Consider the following 22,527-nt stretch of genomic DNA (forward strand, 5'->3'; position numbering starts at 1 on the left):
CACTGATAAAATCAGAAATCCTTGAATTACTGTCAACAAGAGATAATAGTGCTACCAAAGAATGGTAATGCCTCTGCTTAACAAATTTGAAAGTAAGATCTCCTACAGATAATGCAGACATTTCATACAGTTTTAAACAGAACAGATAAAGTATCAGTTCTAATTTTTAAAAAAACATTTTTACATATACATGCCACATATGTTGATTGTGAAGTCTTTGAAAGGTTATTTCTGATTACCTGTAACGCTTGTTTCTGACTCATTCTTATTTGCCATTCCTTTTCATCTTCCTCTTCTGAACTAAAATTTCAATTAACAAACAAAGAAGGAAGTTTTAGTGCGTATTAAAATACTTTCTATAAACAAACACTAAATAACTATAACTCCAGTTATATACCTTTGAGCAATTATATACATAATACTGTACACTACATGAAGTGAATAATACAAAGTATATATGCTTCATGCCCTCAAAGCTTTTATAATCTATTTGGAAGAGACAGGACATGGAAAGTTAGAAATGTAAAAGCTAAGAAACAAAGCAAGAACACAGATGTCAAGACATCATATTATGACTGAGTGATAATATATAATGGCACAGAAAAAAAAGAAAGGATAGGAAGGCTTCATGGCATTAAGTGGGGCTCAATCTGGGTCCTGAAGAGTGGGTTAAGATTTGAAAAGTGGAAGGGGAAGGAGCATTCCAGGAAAAGAAAACACTGAACCAAGGAATTAGCATCAGAATGCACAAGGTATGTATGGACAAGTTAGTGAGACCACAAGACTGGTTGAAGTATTTTGTTCATATTTACCAATGGTGGCAGGTAATTTTGGAAAAATAGTCTGTATTCTGGGAGCAGACTACAAAAGGTCCGTGAATACCAGGGTAAAGAGTTTTAATTTTTTGGCAATGGGAGCACCAAAGGTTTTTGAGCAGCTGAGTGACAACATGAAAATGGTGACTACAGAAAATTAATCCACAGCAGTATAGATGGTTTCACAACACTACAGAAAATTAATCTAACAGCAGTGGAGATGGTTTCACAAATGAAAAAGCCAAAGTATGAGGTGATGCGAGTCTGGATTTAAAATGGTGACAGTGGTAAAAGAAAGTAACATATGGACTCAACAGACATTATGAAAGAAATGACAGGGTCTGCTGCTTATTGGAGGAAGAGAGAAGATAAAAATGCAGTCAAAACGATTTATAAGTTTTGAGATAATTCTAATGTGATGACAGAAATGAGGACCTTAGCAGGATGACAAGCTCTGAAATACCGTAAAACAATTAAAATCTTTACACACAAAATATTACATAATACTTTTTTCTCAACACAAGATGATATAAAATAACTAGACAGTTCCAGATTTTGTTAAGAGTTGCTATACTTTAAAATCAAGTCTTTACACATACTGTACATTCATTACATGTTAATTATTTAGGTGGTTGAATCTTATTCCCAACAAGCACTAAGACAAACACTCATACTCTGAAAATTTCCTAAAATTTGGAAACTGTGTTGAAAAATTAAATATATTAAATCATAATTCAATTCTATAGAGGTTCAAATTACAAAGCAGTAATCCATTTTATGGGAAGGCTTATTAATTGTGAGTACATATAGTCTCTTGAATATCAGTCATAAAAATTAAATATTCTCCAATCAAAGCTTCAAAAAAATCTTAAATCATATTGCAAGTTCTAAATATATACACTTTGGCTACCAAGGCAAAAATACAAAAGCCTTCCACTAAGAAACAAATAATGCATTACAAATCACAACAGAAAATTTTCTAAATGAATCACCTTGTAACATCACCTTGTAACATAGTTCTAAAAAGATACTAATTCCCATCTGGCTTTGTCTATATTAGAGACTAAGGTTTAAAGCTGTTACGACTGCATTATTTTTTAAAGCAAAAAAAAAAAATTTACCTATTTTTCTCCTCCTCTTGTAATGAAGGCAAAACATACATGTCATCTTCTCTTCGAACATGGGTAAGACTAGGAAGTGCTTCATCTCTTAAAGAAAATATTTAAACAGAGATATAAAAAACCAGGATCTCAAATTCAAAAAGCTACCCTTCCAACCGTACAATAGCTTTACTTTTACCTCTTGATGAAATAAAAAAGCAACATATTCCTCCCATGGATGACCTAATTTGTCTACTGCTGTTACTTATGAAACAGATATATACTCATTCTTTGAAACTATATTCCAAGCTGCTTCCTCTTGTGCTATTGCTTCAGGAGAACAGGAAGAAAAAAATGATACACAGTAAGGATTATAGCACTCCTGCATTCCCATCTTTTTGTATTTCTTTTTGCTTATATTTGTATTCCCAGCACTTAGCAAAGTGTTGGGCACATAGTGAGTATTTAATAAGTGCCTATTTCCTTCCTTCCTTCCATCTATCACCTGAAAGGTCCACAGTCGCTCAAAATAGGAAAGTTTTCACATAACTAATAATGTGGCTTTAAATATGTCATATTAAAAGTGCTCTGAATAATTTCATTGGACCACTAAAAACAAACTTGTTTAAACAGGCATAATGATTACTTCTACCTCCACATGGCATGTGAGGAAATATATTCCAAGAGATTAAGTGACTTGTATAAAGGGGACCCGAAAGCCCAGATTTTCTTACTTGTCACACAACACTATTCCCACTACACTGTGCTGTGGTCTGCACATAAGATTTCTATCTCACACAAGGTGGGAGCCAAAGTAAGGGTAAGTGCACAGCCAGCTAAGTCAATGGTATCCCATAATTTCAAACACACCAAACATCTCACCTTTGGCCTCTCACAGCAGTTCTGATAGCTTGTCGTTTCAAGAAAGTCTTCAGAAGTTTTTCTGTAGTTTTTTTGGAATCAGTGGCTGCCAAATCTTTTCTTTGTCTTCTCTTAGCCTACAAAGAGAGTTTTATGTCAGAGAACAAATTGTCTCTGAAATGCCTTCAGAGCCATTCTGTAAAATACAAAAGAAAAATTCATCTCATTACTTTGTAAGCACTGGTTACTGGTCTTGGTTGTTCTGTTTTTTAACCACATCTCTCTGCTTTTCTCCATCACGGCCCACCATTTTATTGACTCCAAATAGAGGAAGGAATGAGGTAAGAAGGAGAAAGCTTAACAGTTTGTAAAGATGGTGGTTAGGAGGAAGAGCAGGTTTAAGAAAAGTTAGGCAGCAGGAGAAACAGATATGGATCTGCAATCAGAAAAAGGAATTTTAGAATTCCACCACCTTAAACCTCAAACAATTACAAGTAATAATGAAGTCTAGAGATGTGGCCACCCCTGAGTAGCGATGGTACAATGGAAATGGAGGTCATGAGAGTTAAGGAAGTTAGAAATAAAAACTGCACATACCAAAGTCTGTTTCTTCAACAGTGGTGCTTCTCCATCAAAAACAAAAATTGGACGAATTCTGAAAAATAACAGCTTGCAAAGTCGATGAAACAAAGTAAGAAGATGGGCATTTTCAACTGAATTTCCATGTCTGTCCCTGACTCCTTTAAGTGCCTGATTCAACCAAATGCTAATATCTGTAAGAATCATCAATGGAAAACACTTTGGGAATTTTGAAATACACACTTAACACTCAATGGAAATTAACTACAATCTGAACACTTATTTATAATTATTTTAAGTACAAAATAATTTAACTACATTTGGTCTTTTGCTACTATATAATAAATATTTTTTTGTAGATCATTTTTGAATCCAAAACCCGAGTCTAATTTTAATCAATTAATCTATATTCTTATAGAACAATGTTTTAAATTTGTGTTCTGGTAAACATGTATTAAAGCATAATTTATTACTAAGGCAACACATATCTTGTCACTTTTGAAAAGGACCAGTGATATCTTGGTGATATCTTGACTCAAACACAAAATTGGATTTAAGTGAGGCAAAGCACAAAGTCATAAGGCTCCCTCTCTCTTCTACAGTCAACAAAATCCAGTAGCAGGACAAAAGTCAAGATGATAAGTAAAGGCCCAAGATACAGTGGATAACCTTGGCATCTTCAATGTCTAACCAAGCTCTAAGTTCTCCAAAGCACCTGCTTTTGCTATCTTCATGGCCACTGGAACAAACTGTTCTCATCCACCCATTGTGCCAGCAATGTACCCACATGCTTGGGGTAGACATTCCCCTAACTTCCAGACAGGTTTGAGGCCTGTTGGTTACCCTGGTTTAGCCCATCTGCCAAGACAGTTTTACTGGGGTGCAGCCACAGCACATGTTACAACTTCTTGGAGCCACAGGTGGATACCAAAGGTGGATGAGCAGCCCTCCTACCAGAGGTGCTAGTTCTCCCTGAACTCCCATACACCCCACCCCAGATGTATAAAAAGAGAGGAGGGGCTCCCCCAGTGCAGGAGCTGGACTAACCAACAACTACTACACACATCACATCCTGATGAGTGGTAGAACTCTAAGAAACTTTATGTTTACTATCTGATTTCTGAAAATCTAGTTCAGTCAATTCAAATAATTCATCAATTTGTTAATGCTGTATAAAACAAAGGAATTTAGACAAATTACCGTTACAGGAATAACTGAAAGGGAAAAGGCCTGGACCTGTAATTTCACTGACATGCATGTCAGCACCTTCTCTGCATCTTCCTCTTAGAAAACTGCTCCAAGAACTAAGGTCAAGTGACTTATTGAGATCACAGACAGCAGGTGTCAGAGAGTGAACTTTAACCAAGGTTGTCCTGGTTCCCAAGCCAGTTTTCTATGCACTATAATATGCTACACTACAACATCTCACCTAAAGTCAATAAAACTACAAAAATGTTGAATTATATCATCATAAGACTCAGAGCTAGAAGGGACATTACAGTCCACCTGGTCCAACTCCTCTTATTTTAGGTAAGATAAATGAAGCACAGAGTGACCTGTCTAACTTCTCACACTTAATACTGAACAAACAGCAAAGCACATCAATTTTAAGCCTTACAATTTACATAACTATGAAAGGAAGCATAAATAAACTAGAGCTAGGAAAAAAAGGTCCATAAAAATAAATGAGCTGAAATAAGTTTCTAACCAAGACTTAAAATGTTTCTAACCAAGACTTAAAAAAGCAAGACTCACTGCATCCATACTTCTATTTGAGTTTGAAAAAAAGTGTATTTTTGTAGCAAATTAACGTACTATACTAATGAGCCTACAAGATGTAAAATTCTACAAAAGAAGGCAAAGAATCCCAGGTGGCTTTAATTCTACAACCAAATCTATACAAGAAAAGGTGAAACATATATATAGCACTCTAATGCATTAAAAAAGCACTTTCCTCACAACACTACTGTGAGGTGGTTGATACAAATATTATCTTCACTTGTAAAATAGCAAACAGACTCAGAGAGGTTTCCAGATCACAAAGATAACGAAAGTGAAATCCAAGTTCACCCTCTATCTTACTGTCATAATGTCTTAGCAGAGACTTCAAAAAAAACCCCACACATTTAGGGTCATCTAAGTCACTTGAAAGTGAATTGAATCACAAAATCTGAAAGTGTCTAGAATTCATCCTGTCCCACGTGTACTTTTACAGGGATTACCTCTACAACTTTTTTATCACATGGTTTATCCAGTTGGTATATGAAGGCATCCAGTAAGAAAGAAGCCATTACATTTTAGGGTCATTCTTAAATAACTCCACTTGGGAGTTATATTGAGTCTAAATCTTTCTCTTTGCAACTTTCACGTGATCCTCCTGCTTCTGTAAACTATCAATTTAATTTGATCAAACTGGCTACTCCTATCACAAGGGAAGTCCTAAGCAACACAAAGGTCAATAACTTGGGTGTGCTTAGTGGCTTTACTTTTACTCTTAAACTGACAATTCATTGTTCAAGGAATCAGAACGTAATTCTTTATGCCATGTCTCCAGTTTTATACACTGACCTGTCCTAATAAACGAAAATGCAAGATAAACATTCTTCAATAATCAAGTTAATTTTTTTAATAAATGGCAATAAAGAATAGCACCTTTATCTGCCACTTTTAGCTTTTAAGGAATTTTCCCTCATTTAGGCCTTAATCTGCATTACTAAATAAACAAAATCCATCAAATGTGGCAACACTGGACTTTCACCCCTTCCCAACTTAGCATAGCACCACTGCCTTGCTTTTAGAATAAGTGAGCTATTAATATATTATCTCTCCCTCTCCCGTGATATTCTGGAGGAAAAGCAGTGGCTCTGGAGTAAGAAAGTCTAGGTTCAAATCCCACCTCGGACATCATGCTTAACATTAGGCAATCACAACCTCCCTGGGCCTTATCTTCTCCACCTCTAAAATGTGGGTGTTCAAGTGGCTGGCTTCTGATGTACCTTACAGCTGTGAAGTAAGATCCTATTATTCGGCAGAGAGGAGCTGAGTATATCTAGAATCAAGTGAGATGTTGGTGAAGTTGAAAGAATTCTGAACCTAGACTTCCAGGAATGAAATTTAAAACTAGCATTCTGCCACTTACCACGTGTGTAACCTAAGACAAGTCACTTAACTTCTCAGGATTTCTCTTTCCAAACCTGTAAACTGAGGAGGGCTTGAACTCTAGGACCCTTAAGGTCCCTTCTAGCTATAATCAACGATCCTAATAAAAGGAAAGCAAGTCTGGTATTAGGAAGTAAAGAACGCTAATAATCCTAACAAGTCACTGATACCATTTGTCATCCAGTAAAATATCATCAGTCCAAGAGAGAAGAATCAACTAGGATTTATTAAGTATCTATTACATGCCGGACACTGTGCTAGGCAGGAGGGAGACAGCTAAATCAGCACGCAGAAAACAGAATTGTAGGAGTTTGCGGTTGGAAACGATCTTAAAGACCTAAAGTCCACCTTTTATAAATGTAGAGGATTCAAGGAAAGCTCTTCCCGCCTCACAAAAGCACAACGATCATTTTAAGGATACCGACAGCCAGAATTTTTCCTTCCAGCGTTTCTGGATTGATCTGTCTTCCCGAGCACTCCAGCAGCTTCCAAAGGCCCTGGACTCCCATCGCGCCCGGGTTTTCTCAAGTCTCCTTTAAGGAACCCAAGCTGTTGGAAACAATCTGCTACTTTGTTGCCTCAAGAAGTACCAAGGAGCATGCGCTCTCAATGTCGGAGGCTCCGAGAGCTAGGCTCCCTTCTAGCCGGTCAAGACGCTGTCAGGCTCCGGGTGGCCCAAGCGGGAAGGAGAAAGGAAGAACGCAGGGGCCACCGGGGACTAACCTCCAGGCCCATTTCGAATCTCGAAGTTGCCTCCGGCTTCTCCTAGTTCCCAAGAAAAGGGAGAAAAACCGTCAGGCCTAAGAAATGGAGCAACGCCTTCCCAGCCTCGAGTTCAACGAGTTCTTATTCTGCCTCCTCAGTCTTCAGTTTAACAGTGTAGGATTGGGAAGAACCAAGTGACCACCAGGTGTCCCCAACAGCTCACCTTCCAGGTGGCCGGCAGCGACCCAATTAAAGCAGCCGGAAACCGACTTCGGCCCAGAGCTTCCGGCTTCCGAGGGGGGGTGGGGGTGGGGGAAGAGAGAGAGAGAGAGTGTGTGTGTGTGTGTGTGTGTCTTCGTTCAGGAAGTCCCGCCTTACCGCTTCCACTAATCCAATCACTACTTGCCGTTGCAGGCTACGTTACGTCACGATAAGCGGAAACGATCCGACGCAGGGGACGTCCTACACGGAGGAAACTTCCGGAAGAAGTTGCGGACTCACGGCGCATGTATCTATTGTGCGGCGCCGGATATGGATGTCCACGTAATCCCGCCCTCCCGTCGCCTCTGAAGTGCTGCGGCCTGGACGATGGAGCTTAACGATGGCTTTAACCATTATGGCTTCGTGTTCCCTGAGAGACCTATCCCTATCCCCGGACCCCGCCCGCTGCCTGACACCCGTAGTCTCCTTCCCCGCCGCGACTTTTCCTTTCCTATTCAGTATTTCAGTACCACCCCATCTTCCCCCGGAACTTTTATCTTTTCCCGTCATCGCGCCCCCCCTCGAGGGTAGGGACTTGGTCTTATCCATTTCTGCCTTGCTCCCCTCCTTCCCCCCATCCCTCCTCCCTTGGCCCGTCCCGTGCACCAGCCGAGTGGGCTGACCACGTGTTGAATGAGTCCTTGTTTCGCTCGTTGAAACAATGTAGCACTGCTTGTAACTTCTCAGGTTACTTACACGTAAACTGACGGTTGAAATGGAAGGAAGACTTTAAAAATCTGAGGATTTTCACAGAAGAATCTTTATAGACAGGTACATTCATATTATAACGATGATATTGAAAAAATATTTTCCCCTTCTTTAAAAGGAATGGCTCTGGAGGAGGGTTAGGGTTAGTTATATTTAGAAAAAAAGCTGATGTCAAAATAAAAGCAACGAAGTTTTTATTGTTTTAAAAGAAAAATATTTTAGCCTCTTTTTCTAGTTGGATTTTTTCGCTGAACAAAATTTTGAGGGCTGAAATGGTTCAAGGTATGTTCCTATCAATAAGTCATGTTAAGGGGTTTTTTGTCATCTCTGCATTAACAAACATTTATGTTCCTTTTTCCAATTTGTTTGCAATCTATTTTGTGTGCTATTTGGAAAATGAAGGTGATGTAAAACCAAAAGGTAGCAATTGACACTTTTTACAGATTTTAAAAGAAAAATGTATTTTAGCCTTTTTTTCTAGTTGTAAATTGGCCTAACTTGGTTCAGCTTGGTAGTGCAGTGGATAGTGCTGGGACTGAAGGCAGGAAGACTCATCTTCTCAAGTTTAAATCTGGTTTCAGACACCAACTGTGTGACTTTGTGCAAATCACTTAACCCTGTTTTCCTCAGTTTCCCCAACAGTAAAATGAGCTGGAGAAAGAAATGGCAAACCTCAAAAAAGAAAATCTCAAATGGGATTGATGGGGTGCTTGGATGCTTGTGCTTGGACCCCAATTCCAAGATCACATTTCTCCCTAGCTTCAAAATACTATCCCTGATAGTTTTCTCCCCAGCCCATACTGTGCCTAGCAATTATTCTTGAGTGGGTCCTAGTAAAATAAACTCTTTCCCCATCACAAGGACAAGCTGACCTCTGAAGAAATTCTCTTATAAAAATAGGACTATTTTGTAATCAGAGAATTATCATGTTTTGATTCCCAAAGTTATCACATTCAGTCCAAAGGTCAAGCTATAGACACCATCTCTCAAAGCTATCTTGCTACAGACCTAACAGACCTAAAATACACTCCAGAGAAACCCCTTCTGGTTTCCAGTAGTGAAGGATGCCTGTGACCAATGCTGTAAATTATCACCTAATTAACATATCAGCCAGATAATCCACTACTTTTCATGTATAAGATTTAGCATCACTCCTGTTAAGTTACAAATTCCTTAAATACAAATTCCTTAAGGAGCTCTGCCCAGCATATTGGTGTTACCATAAACTTTTGCCACCTTGACTTAAAGAATAGTTGAGTCTGTGAATTCATTCCATCTGACCCTGTCCAGTACTCTGGTCTTTGGGGGAAGGGTCCCCTAAACCCCTTAAAATGCTTCATTTATCAGAAATACCAAAGGGCAACAGCTCTGACATGTAGAATTCTTCACTCCTCCCTCCATTTAGGGATGGGACTCACTGACTTAATCCTTTTTAAGCCCACCTTTCCCCAAAAATTTCTTAACCTTCCTTTATTTAAAATTATTTAAACTCTTCCCCATTCATTACTTGATGTTCTGTTCAGCATGGGCCAGGCAGTTCCCATGTGAATATTTTTTCTTCCCTGCTTAATAAAAACCCTTCTTTAATTTCACAGACATTGTCTTCCTCTGTTTTTTTGTTTTGTTTTTCCCTTAGGGAAAGGAGGGATTTAGTTCTTGAGAACTGCCCTTTGTGTTCTCTGGGTATCTTCCCCTTTAGGGGAAAGATCTCAATTCCCTAAAGAGAAAGTCTGCCTCAGTTTACACCACCAGTGAAGAAAAAGCCCCTTACCAATATGCTTTCAGGCTAGGTTACATTCATATAGTTATAGATTTAAGCCTAGAAACTTATTGGGCATCTAATCCATACCTTTCATTTTACAAAGCTCAACAAATTTAAATAACTTACTCTATCACACAGTAAGTGTGATATCTATTACACAGTAAGTGGCAGTCAGGATTCAAACCCAAGTCTTTTGATTCAAAATTCACTATATTCTCCATTGCTCTAATCACATTTAGTTTTTCAAATATGGTAGATTTTTAAATTATGGTGTTTTGGATTAAGTTAAAACCTTTTTGAGTACTAGTCCATATCAGGGAGATTCTGATTACTAAACAACTGTTACTTACCTTCACTTATCAATATATTAAGTCCTATGAACTCTGGAGCTATCTATAACTGCCCCCAAAAGTGCTAATTAATATGTTAAGATCCTAGAGATCATGTATTTAACGTGAGTGAACCTACTTATTCTAGGAATAGATAAAATCGGGTTTTTTAAAGTAGTTATATATTTGTTATTTGGTTTATTGTAACTTGACAACTAATATATTTAATTCAAAGCCTTCCTTTTGTAACAATGATCTTTTTTCTTTGTTCTTTGTCTATTTAGGGATTGAGACTGAAGGAATGATTAAATTTACATAGGGAAATTTGAGGTAACTCCCACCACCAAAGCATCAGCACTTACTCTACAATTTATAATATTAGTTGCCTAGAGTAATGAGTAAAATAATGAGGTTAAATGAGTTTCCCAAGGTCAAATAGCCAATATCAGAGTCAGGATGGAACCCAGGTTATCCTGGCTTGGAGGCCAATTCTATGAACCACACTATAATTGCCTCTCTTTTTAACTATTTAGAGTAGCAAAGAATTATATTTTTAAAGTATTTTTTCCTTTTTTAAAGTCATTTATAAATTTTTATAATTTGTTTAAGTATTTTTTTAAATTTTTTAAAAATAATTTATTTTGCGGGGCGGAGCCAAGATGGCGGGGTAGAAAGACGCATATACACATAGCTCTGAACCCACAACCCATAGAACATCGGTAAAAAGGAACTCACGGCGAATTCTGGAGTAGTAGAGGCCACGGCACAGTGGAGCAAAGGAGATTTCTGTTCCAGAGGGACCTGCAAACCTCTCGCAAAAGGTCCATCGCGCTGTGGACGCGGAGCCCAGCCCAGCCCCGCCGCAGCCACTGCACAGAGAGGAGCAGATCTGAGCGGACTTCAGGGACGGGATCTCCAGAGGCCGTGCGGGTCCCTCCACCCACAGGTGACGGGGGTCAGTGAGCGGGTCTTCTTGGCAGGTCGAGAGGGGAGTGGGGTGCCCCCATAACTCAGGCCCCCTCGGGAGGCAATAGCTGAGGCAGCGGCAGACCAGGGCTCCCCAAGCAGGCAGGAGCCTGGATCCATTGTTGAAGGTCTCCGCATAAACCCCCTGAGGGAACTGAGCCCGAGAGGTGGCCCTGCCCTGACCTGAGTACCTGAACTTAATCTCACACTGAATAGCAGCCCCGCCTCTGCGGAAGCCATGAGGCTGGGAAGCAGCATTTGAATCTCAGACCCCAAGCTCTAGCTGGGAGGATCAGGAGGCGAGGTGGGTGTGAGGAGAATATTCAGAGGTCAAGTCACTGGCTGGGAAAATGCCCAGAAAAGGGAAAAGAAATAAGACTATAGAAGGTTACTTTCTTGGTGAACAGGCATCTCCTCCCTTCCTTTCTGATGAGGAAGAACAATGCTTACCATCAGGCAACGACATAGAAGTCAAGGCCTCTGTTTCCCAAACATCCAGACTAAATATTCTGTGGGCTCAGGCCATGGAAGAGCTCAAAAAGGATTTTGAAAATCAAGTTAGAGAGGTGGAGGAAAAGCTGGGAAGATAAATGAGAGATATGCAGTCAAAGCATGAACAGCAGGTCATCACCCTGCTAAAGGAGACCCAAAAAAATGCTGAAGAAAATAACACCTTGAAAAACAGGCTGACTCAATTGGCAAAAGAGGTTCAAAAAGCCAATGAGGAGAAGAATGCTTTCAAAAGCAGAATTAGCCAAATGGAAAAGGAGATTCAAAAGCTCACTTAAGAAAATTGTTGGGATTGGAAGTTCAATTCCGTGTGGACGGTCTCGGGCGGGTAAAAGTGGGACTTCTAAATCTTAGAGTCTTACGAGGCCCTCCATGAACAGCGGGGTTCGAGAAGGTCAGACTGAGCTAGCTCGGCTAGCTCGGGTATTTCCGCCTCTCCCCGGGAGATACGTGATGGGTGGAGTCTCCCTGCCCTCGAGATTGTCCCGGATTGGAGCACACCTAGTTACCTAACAGCACGGTATTGAGATGCAAACTGTGTGGCTGAAGGTTAAGTAGGATTGAGGAAGCCTGAAAGCTCTCTCTTAGCACGTAAGGAGCCAAGAGGACAGTAGGCTCCGCTTTCCTTCTTTCCTCTCTCCCCTCCCCCTCTCTCCCCGATTGTACTTCTACTTCCAAGCCCTTAAGATCCTAGCCTCCTTAGGAAATCTCCCCCTCTTCCTCCTAAGGAAGACCCCCCCTGCACTTGTAACTAGACCCTGTAATAAAGCTCAACCCTTGTTCGACTCTGGAACGTCCTTTCTCTCATATGTGCATCCGGCGTGGCCAGCCGAAGACCTCGGGAGGTGAGGTAAGAAAGACTCGGGTAGCCCAATACAGGCCTCTAGGCCTGGCAGAAAATAGTTCTTTCAAAATTAGAATGGAACAGATGGAGGCTAATGACTTTATGAGAAACCAAGAAATCACAAAACAAAACCAAAAGAATGAAAAAATGGAAGACAATGTGAAATATCTCATTGGAAAAACAACTGACCTGGAAAATAGATCCAGGAGAGACAATTTGAAAGTTGTGGGACTACCTGAAAGCCATGATCAAAAAAAGAGTCTAGACATCATCTTTCATGAAATTATCAAGGAAAACTGCCCTGAGATTCTAGAACCAGAGGGCAAAATAAGTCTTCAAGGAATCCACAGAACACCACCTGAAAGAGATCCAAAAAGAGAAACTCCTAGGAACATTGTGGTCAAATTCCAGAGTTCCCTGGTCAAGGAGAAAATATTTCAAGCAGCTAGAAAGAAACAATTCAAGTATTATGGAAATACAATCAGGATAACACAAGATCTAGCAGCTTCTACATTAAGGGATCGAAGGGCATGGAATAGGATATTCCAGAAGTCAAAGGAACTAGGACTAAAACCAGGAATCACCTACCCAGCAAAACTGAGTATAGTACTTCAGGGGAAAAAATGGTCTTTCAATGAAATTGAGGACTTTCAAGCATTCTTGATGAAAAGACCAGAGCTGAAAAGAAAATTTGACTTTCAAACACAAGAATGAAGAGAAGCATGAAAAGGTGAACAGCAAAGAGAAGTCATAAAGGACTTACTAAAGTTGAACTGTTTACATTCCTACATGGAAAGACAATATTTGTAACTCTTGAAACTTTTCAGTATCTGGGTACTGGGTGGGATTACACACACACACATGCACACACACACGCACACACACATAGAGACAGAGTGCACAGAGTGAATTGAAGAGGATGGGATCATATCTTTAAAAAATGAAATCAAGCAGTGAGAGAGAAATATATTGGGAGGAGAAAGGGAGAAATGGAATGGGGCAAATTATCTCTCATAAAAGAGGCAAGCAAAAGACTTATTAGTGGAGGGATAAAGAGGGGAGGTGAGAGAAAAACATGAAGTTTAACCTCATCACATTCCACTAAAGGAAGGAATAAAATGCATGCTCATTTTGGTATGAAAACCTATCTTACAATACAGGAAAGTGAGGGATAAGGGGATAAGCACGGTGGGGGGGATGATGGAAGGAAGGGCATGGGGAGGAGGGAGCAATTTGAGGTCGACACTTATGTGGAGGGACAGGTTCAAAAGAGAATAGAAGTAATGGGGGACAGGATAGGATGGAGGGAAATATAGTCAGTCAGTCTTATACAACACAACTATTATGGAAGTCATTTGCAAAACTACACAGATTTGGCCTATATTGAATTGCTTGCCTTCCAAAGGGAAGGGGTGGAGAGGGAGGGAGGTAAAGAAGTTGGAACTCAAAGTGTTAGGAACAACTGTTGAATAATGTTCTTGCCACTAGGAAATAAGAAATACAGGTAAAGGGGTATAGAAAGTTATCTGGCCCTACAGGACAAAAGAGAAGATGGAGACAAGAGCAGAGAGGGATGATAGAAGAGAGAGCAGATTGGTGATTGGGGCAATTAGAATGCTCGGTGTTTGGGGGGGGAGGGGACAAAAGGGGAGAAAATTTGGAACCCAAAATTTTGTTAAAATGAATGTCAAATAAATAAATTTTTAAAAAAATAGATGGAAAAAAATAATTTATTTTTAAATAATTTTTTTATTTTTAAAGGAATTTATAAAAACTTGAAACAATTATTCATGAAAAATTTTTGTGGAGACCTTCAATTTCATAGCTATAGGAACTTCTTCCACTAATAAAGAACTGCAGTTTGTCTATAACTTCTAGCCTTAGCACATTCAACTAATAAAACTAAGTATATGAAACATTTTAAAATAACATATTACAAATACACTTTTGACTTGAAGAAACAGACTCAGTTTCAAATTATGTGACTCACTTATTATGACTCAAGGTCACATGAGTAATAAAAGCAGCAGTCAGAATTTGAGCCTAAATTCTCTACTCCAAATCCATGGTCCTTTCTACTACACTGCATAATGAAAGCTATTGATATACGCTGGTGCATGGTACAAAGTAGTAGTGCTTTGTTGAACTGATCTCAAAGGATACTCTTTGAAAAATAATACAGCATAAAAAATTTTTCTGCTAACTTCTGTTTATTTAATCTTCACTTTTTATGGTAAAAGTACAAAATTTGACTGCATGCTATTGAACTTAATTGTGGCCTCCTAACTAGTGACCCTCTAAACCATTTTGCATCATAGTGTTAGATTATCCTTAAAGATCATTCATGTTACTTGTCTACTCAAAAACCTCCATTCTCATTGTTACTAATTTGTGAATTGTAGAAAATGTGAGTTCTTGCCCTTTTATTTCAAATAAATCAATACCTCCCAATCACCAAGCTACACTTGACAAATTCAAGATTCAAATGTTATATATTGGATGATCCACTGGATGATGTTATATACTTGATAATTCACTATGATGTGTAATAAATGAGCATGGATAGATTCTGCTCTGAGCACTAAGTATGCTGTGGTACATGGTGAGGGAAATACTAAGAAAAATGAGACACCTCACTGCATTCAAAAGTCAATCTAAAACAAACTGGCCCCATCTCATTTTTCCAGCCTTATTATCCACTGCTTCCCTATAAAAACCTTTAGCTATGTGCACCAGGGGTCTCAAAAAAGAGTCTACAATACTTCTGAATGCAACTCAAATCAGATTAATTGTAATTGTAATTACACATTTTGATTGTAAATGTAATTGAGAAATATTTAACAAAGTCAAAATACAGTAAATTCTATTGAATACTTCTATTCAATATGTATGATTATAATTAGTATTATAATTAATATAATAGAATAATATTCAATACTTCTGTTGAATAGAATGTAGATAATGCTAATATGTGATTTTCTAAGTCAATATGCAATCCACAGGCATCTTTATATTCAGTTTAGTGACCCCCATTTCTGACATCAATGGTGTACAATGTTCTGCTTGCTTTTTTCCAGAGTACAGCTAGTAACTGAGCATTTGTTAAAGCTGTCTCTACACTAGGAATGGCCTCTACTCCTCAATCCTATCTCCACTTATTGTCTTTCCTGAGGGCAAATGTAACTTCCTCCGTGAAGCATTCCCTGATTGCTCTGGATGAAAATAATCACTCCTCAGTTCTTAGCACCTTGTAGCATTTTTCAATATTTATCATATGCTGCTTTTTGTTGTGGTTATTTAATAGTTCATAGATTTGAGCTAAGATGAATGCTAAGTATTAATCAGCCCAGTTCTATTTATTTGCAGGTGAGGAAATTGAGGCCCAAAGAGATCATGTTATAGATTTTGAGAAAGGAGTAACCAACTGAAGAGATAATTTAGTACAACCCACTCTTAACAGATGAGGAAACCAAGGTCTAGGGCAGGTAAGTGACTTACTCAAGGTCACATTATAAATGACAGTTGAGACTTGAACTCCCGTCCTTTGATTTCAAATTCATTCCTCTTTCTGCTGCTAAGTGTGGTCCTATCTATTCAGTGGATTGAATGCTTACTAAGGGCAGAACTTTGTCTCATGTATCTTTGTATGACTCAGTGCCTTACTCAACAGTTTTTCTTTTAAATGAATGAATGAAAATTGTAGGCTGGTTGAGATTCATTAAATGGGAACTAAATCCTCTGATAAATCTCAGGATTGCTACACAGAGGTATGTTTTTTGAGAAGACATTTTCAGAAGCCTTATAACTGATCTGGCAAGGTCCAGTCATAAAGAAATCTCTCAAAGTATAACAATGGAAAAGAAAACAAGCACAGAATATGAGGGAACTGAGAATTGTGTTCAAAAATCTGTATAAAAGAACAGAATTATTAACTAAGGTCTTCAAGAACTATAATGCTTCCTGGACCTAAAACATTTCTTCATAATGAAGTGTCATTTTATTCCCCAAGAAGAAATAACTTAGAGAATATATAGTTTATTTGGAAAGAAATGGATTTTTTTTTTCTTTTTGCATATTGCTCAAAAAGTTCCTCCAGAATGTGTGGGATGACAGGTATACTAAGGTACTGTTGTTGGAGCTGTTGATTGTCACAGCCATTCTGGAGGTGTTTGGTATTAGGCAAGAAAAGAGACCAAACAGTGCATACTGTTTGGGCCCCCAATACATCTAGTGACCATATAAGAAGATCAAGGATAGAGACAAATGTCCATGGCACAGTGGAGAGTGTTTTGGATTTGGAATTAAAATACCCAGGTTCATATACCACCCCTCCCACTATTAGCTATGAGACGTTGGATGAAGCATTTCAACACCAAAATGTTGAAAATGAGATATTTGTTGAAAAAAAAAATCACTTAGCACAGTGCCTGGCACATAGTAGGCACTATATAAATGCTTATTTCCTTGCCTGTAAAATGAAAGGGCTGGATTGGTGGCTTCTAAAGTCCGTTCCAGCTCAAAATCTATGATCCTAGGAATAGGAATTGGACCTATGATTTCATTGGTATAGAGAGCTCCCAGGGAAGTAAACTCCAGTGCAATTTGGCATATTCTTTAGAACCTAAGATTCTTAGAGGTTTGCCCAAGGGACTGAAAAAATAACTGACTTGCCCAGAGTCACACAGCCTACGATCCAGGACACATATTCCAAAATGAACACAGCAGCACTCTGTAGTAGCAAAGAATTAGAAACAAAGTGGGTGCCCATTAATTGGGGAATGAGAATGGGAAGAAATGTGTATGAATATACAAAGATATGAATACATGTAGTAAAAAGTGAATAAGGAATTTGGCAAAATGAGGAAAATTTTATATCAGTTGATACAGAAACGATTAGAACCAAAAGAACAATATATACAATGACTAAAATAATATAAATTGAAATATCACTAAGAGGAAATAACTGTAAAATTGAAAAGATAAGTGACGGTCCGTAAGAATAGGCAATGAAGCATCGCTCCTTACCGCAGAGAGTGGGAGTGCAGCTTACTTCAGATGCAATTGCTGTATTAGGTGTTTTCACCTCATTTCTTTGTCTGTTACACAAGATAGGTACAATTTGGAAGTAAGTATGGGCAGACTTTTCCAGAAATTACTGTTATGTAGAAATAAAAATGGCATTAATAAAACTTATTTAAAGTAATTTTTAAAAAAGAAATTAGGTGAGATGAATAAATAGATAAGAACCAGTAGCAATCTGAACATCCTCACCTGGGTGATACCCTACTCTAAGAAGCACCATAGGATGGTGGAAAGAGCACTAGACTTGGAGTCTAGGTTAAAGCCCTGGGTCATCCATTTATTAACTACATGATCGTTACCAAATCACAATTTCTCATCCACAAGATGGGAATAATAGTCCTTGCCATCATTTGTTAAGTGCCAACTATGTGCCAGGCATTGTGCTGTGTGTACTCTCTTATAGGATAATTGAATGAAAATGTGTAAGGCACATTATAACCATGAAGTGCTTTACCAATGTGATCTATAATTATTCTTTAGTCTTACAGTTTCTCTTTTTTAACTTTTTTCTTTTTTCCTGTTTTTACTCAATTGAAATAATGCATTAGGCTTTTTAAAAATCATTCCCTTTTATCAAATCCTATAGAAATGTTTTAATTATGCCATATAGTATTATGTTACTAGATATTTTCTGTTGTTCAGTTGTTTCAGTTGTGTCTGATTCTTCATGACCCCATTTGGAATTTTCTTGACAAAGACACCAGAGTGGTTTGCCATTTCCTCCTGCAGTTCATTTGACAGATAAGGAAACTGAGGCAAAGAGGGTTAAGTAACTTGCCCAGGGTCACACAGCTATTGTCTGAGGTCAGATTTGAACTGAGGAAGATGAGTCTTCCTGACTACAGATCTGAGTCTCTATCCACTGCACTACCTGGCTACCCTACTAGATATATACTACATAATAAATCATGTCCCCTAGAACACAATTAACAGCAGATAAAAGCCAAATAAGTAGCATATAGTTGCCTAAGTAGGGCTGATAGAGTGGTGGGACGTGAACCCAAAAAGCCCTAAGACCATGTCCCTGAAAGTAACCCATCCCTACCCACTCACTCACCCCCCACCTGCCCTCCCCACCAATCCCCCCAGCCCTTGGCTCTTGTGAGAAAATTTTCCCTTGTTGCAGGCTTGATTGTGTAATTCCCTTATCAGGACAGAGACAGAGTACCTGCCCAAGAATCCTGTCTCTGGTACTTGCAGAAGGTCCATGCCCCTGGCAGCTAAACATAACAACTTTCTTTTCTCCCTCTATGTCTGGCATACTCCCTACACTTTCCCATCCATAGTTCCCAAAGACACCTGGACACTTAGATTACCTAATTAGCATGCCTGGTATTCCTTTCCCATGCCCTTTTTCTATATAAGATCTAGCTTAACCCCCATTAGGGTACAGCTTCCCCAAAGGGACTTCACCTGCTTCTATTGGCATTATAATAAATGGTTTCATGATTGAAAGAAGGCTTGAGTGTGTGAATTCATTACAGGAGATTCTGCCTTGGCATTCTCAGGGTCCCAGCACCCCAAACCTCCACCCCTAACCTCTTCAGTGCCACTGTAAAAGAACTTCAGCTCTTTAGTCAAAACTAGTTAGGCAGACAGAAATATTGAGCTTAAAAGGTTAAATCTTAAAGATTAAGATACTTGCCCAAGATCACCTAACCAATATACATCAGTAGCTGGATTTGATCCCAGGTCTTCCCAACTCAGGCCAATTCATTGTCTACTACTAAAGTGAACTTCAAGGTTATTGAACGATAAATGCCCAAATTCACAAACATTCACATGACTATAAGTAAAAAAAAACCCAAAGCTTTATTTAAAGAACAAAGTTTTCTAAAAGTTCCAGTCTTAGTTAACAAAATCAGCAATCTACAAATCCTAACCCCTTTTATTTAAACATAAGTTTAGTTTTCCCTTTAGAAAAAAAGTGAGCATCCTGTTACTATGTTCTCATTTGTAGATTACACAAGTGGATAATCAATATGGAATTAAAAATAAATAAACTAGGAATCACCTTTTACTAGAGGTATATTTCAGAGGAACTGCCAAAGTCTCAACACTTTGCAATAATGAAGGTATTTGTTTGAATACCCCCAAAAGACCCTTGAAAAGAAAGAAGAGCAAGAAAACCCCAACTTCTGTGACTCAGATTGACAGCAATGAGAGTAGAGCTCAGAATTTCCCCAATGAGAGCAGAATTCTAACATGTGATTGCACGCCTCCGCTTTTTATTTTTGTCTTTAACACTTGCTTTAAGTATCAATTGATTATGTGGATAGGACTTAGCAGTAGATTCATGGATCTTACAGTAAGACTGAATCAGACAGACAAAGCAACAGCCTCGTTGCACTCAGTGGCTGAAAGATTCCTTAATATTTATATTAACTTATGCCTCCATCCTATAGTGAGACAAATCAGGTCCTAGGAGATCCCATTCTGTATCCATATGTAATAGTTTGAAGTTCCAGACACCTAACCCATCCCTCCCCCAAATTAGATAAAAAATCTATAAGTTCCATGGATTACAAATAGGACTCAGATTTCTAATCTATGTTTTACAGAACTTTATCAGTTCAAAAAAGGCAAGAGTATATTGAGTCAATGAACTAAATTACCTACAACCAATAGATGGTATACTGAGTTCCAAGATGTTTCATTTCTGATAAAGATTAACAAGCAAAAAGTCAAGTGTAGTGGTAGTGATACTGATAATTATATAGACAGCTACCAAAGCACACTGGACAATTTCAGATGAGCCTTTGTCCTTATATACTTTAGCTGAAATTAGTAATTGGTAGCTCTATCAGTTACCCTTTTTAAAAGGGATGATGAAGACCTACATTTTAACCTTATATGTAGAATAATCTTCAATGTTCATCTGAGAAAAGATTATTTAAAAATTTCATGCTTGGTTAAGTAGTTCATATCTTGATTCTCTTAGACATACTTTGTCTTCAACTTGTTTAGAAAATAATCACAGTTTAATTTTGGTTTTAAAAATGAAATTGCTTTCCTATTTTGACTGCTTATTTTCTTTAATTTTACAAGATCAGTACTCTGTGCTTATCTGTTCACATATTTGAGATTATCCATCACAATCATATACAAGCTTAGGTACTGAAAAACTACAAGACTGTGTTTTATCCCACACAATGAGATCTATTCATACATAACACAAGCTTAGTAAAACTCCCAGCTACTGCATGTCCTGTTCCAAGTTTTCAGACACAACTGGGCAGTACCCACCCATTTAATCATTTCCATCATAATCACTGTAACCCAGATAGGCACTATTTCTTCTTTCATTAATACTGGACATCTTTTTCCACGCTGACTCCTGATGAAAACTAGCACTCAAAGATCGGCCCAGACGCCCATGATGCTTCTTAGAGATGTTGTCTTCACTCTCTGATTTGGCAAGTCCCTGTGTATGTGCTGGAGGCTGCGTTTCTTGTCGAATATTTCCAAACGGGAAGTTCCAAAGGCCAAATCTCTGCCAATTAAGTCTCTGAAAGGCTAAGATGCAATGTAGATTCCCCCCTACCTAGAAGACAGATATTCAATTCAATAGGCATTGAGCACCTAATATACTCAGTCCTCCCAGAGATAGATAAATAAAAGTCCCAACCCACAGGAAGCATACAATCTAGTTGGGAAGATAAGATTTTTTTTTTGAAAGGACAGGGGTAACTGGACCTGTGATGACATCTGTGTAAGGAAGTCCCAGTGTGGAATGATGAAGATCTGCAACTTAGAAATGTGTCTTGAGCACTGAGATTAAGTTATCTCACGGAGTCACATAGCTAATGTGTAACAAAGACAGAACTTCAACACAGATCTTCCTGCTGCCAAGGCCAACCCTATTAACTACATAATTCTGCCTGTCAATTGATGAGGTAAGATACAAAAATAAAAAAAGGATAATACGAAATAGGATGTAGTAAATGACATAACAGGGCCTTGAATGCCTGGGCCTTGTTTTGTTAAGACAAAGAAGGAAAATTATATGCATAAAGGTACATGTCTCTTAATTAAACAGAATTTATTAATTATTAAATAATCAAATTAATTGTTATTATTTAATTACATATATAATATATTCTTAAATAATAATTAAAGTATTATAATAATAATAGCATGTTTATAGTGTTTTACATGTGTTATCTCATTTGATCCTGAGATACCTGGGAGGTAGGTATTATTATTATTCTCATTAGACAGTTAAAGAAACTGAGGCACAGAAAGGTTAAGTGATTGTGCTTATGAGTATCTAAAGCAGAATTTTAACTTGGGCTTTCCTGACTCTAAGTTCAACACTACATCCAGTACACCACCTAACCCCGCCTTAACTGCTTCACTGTGTGGTCACAGTGCCAACAACATGAGCACTTTATAAATGCTTGCTGATTAACTGATTAAAGTCCTGAAGTCCCCTTATAATTCCCTTCTCCTTCCTCCTACCTGCCTCAAAAGGACAATGCCCTTCCCAGATTCCACCTATATTTTCTTTTCTCTTCCTATTGCTTGCCTTTCTTCAGATGACCAAAGGTTCAAAGCATTTCTCAACCCCACTCCTTTCACTGAGCTGTTCGGTGCCCTCCACATGGATATCTTTATTTTCTGGTCTCTCCCTCTCCCCCCTCATCAAAAATAAGAAGGAACCCTTTGTATCCCACTCAATTCTTCACATCCATTCTGTATTTCCTTCTCACCTACTGTACTACTACACCTTTTTTGTAGGCGTAGTTTAAAGGACTAGGAGGAGAAAAGGCACAATCTCAAATTATTTTGGCATGGGTGACAATTTTTGGTGAGTTGGGAAATGCATCTTCAAGTAGGATCTTGT

The 22,527-nt window shown here is 38.4% G+C and overlaps 2 protein-coding genes and 1 long non-coding RNA gene across 6 annotated transcripts in view; 1 reads left to right on the top strand and 2 right to left on the bottom strand.

Moving 5' to 3' along the window:
• Positions 1-7,519, bottom strand: part of ERCC5 (ERCC excision repair 5, endonuclease) — a 32,680-nt gene extending 25,161 nt beyond the window's left edge. Inside the window, exons 1-5 of one of the 2 annotated variants that reach the window (XM_072622009.1) lie at positions 6,936-7,519; positions 3,374-3,549; positions 2,798-2,913; positions 1,937-2,023; positions 240-300 (exon numbers count right to left, since the gene is read on the bottom strand). In XM_072622009.1, coding sequence (XP_072478110.1) covers positions 240-300; positions 1,937-2,023; positions 2,798-2,913; positions 3,374-3,549; positions 6,936-7,023 — 528 coding nt within the window. In that variant the 5' untranslated portion in view covers positions 7,024-7,519. Of the gene's footprint in view, positions 1-239; positions 301-1,936; positions 2,024-2,797; positions 2,973-3,373; positions 3,550-6,935 lie in introns of both variants that reach the window. The other variant, XM_072622010.1, reaches the window with a different exon arrangement.
• Positions 7,520-8,115: 596 nt separating this feature from the next.
• Positions 8,116-21,599, top strand: LOC140512699 (uncharacterized). The gene is made up of 4 exons (XR_011969883.1): positions 8,116-8,251; positions 10,564-11,225; positions 15,966-16,084; positions 21,361-21,599. It is a non-coding gene; the product is annotated as an uncharacterized lncRNA (long non-coding RNA).
• BIVM (basic, immunoglobulin-like variable motif containing) overlaps positions 19,475-22,527 on the bottom strand; it is a 47,756-nt gene continuing 44,703 nt past the window's right edge. For all 3 annotated transcript variants that reach the window (XM_072622013.1, XM_072622012.1, XM_072622011.1), the window contains one exon: positions 19,475-21,225. In XM_072622013.1, the coding sequence (XP_072478114.1) occupies positions 20,932-21,225 (294 nt within the window). In that variant the 3' untranslated portion in view covers positions 19,475-20,931. The remainder of the gene's footprint in view (positions 21,226-22,527) is intronic.

The sequence above is a fragment of the Notamacropus eugenii genome, chromosome 6, assembly GCF_028372415.1.
Source record: "Notamacropus eugenii isolate mMacEug1 chromosome 6, mMacEug1.pri_v2, whole genome shotgun sequence".
In the NCBI taxonomy this organism is placed as follows: Eukaryota; Metazoa; Chordata; class Mammalia; order Diprotodontia; family Macropodidae; genus Notamacropus; species Notamacropus eugenii.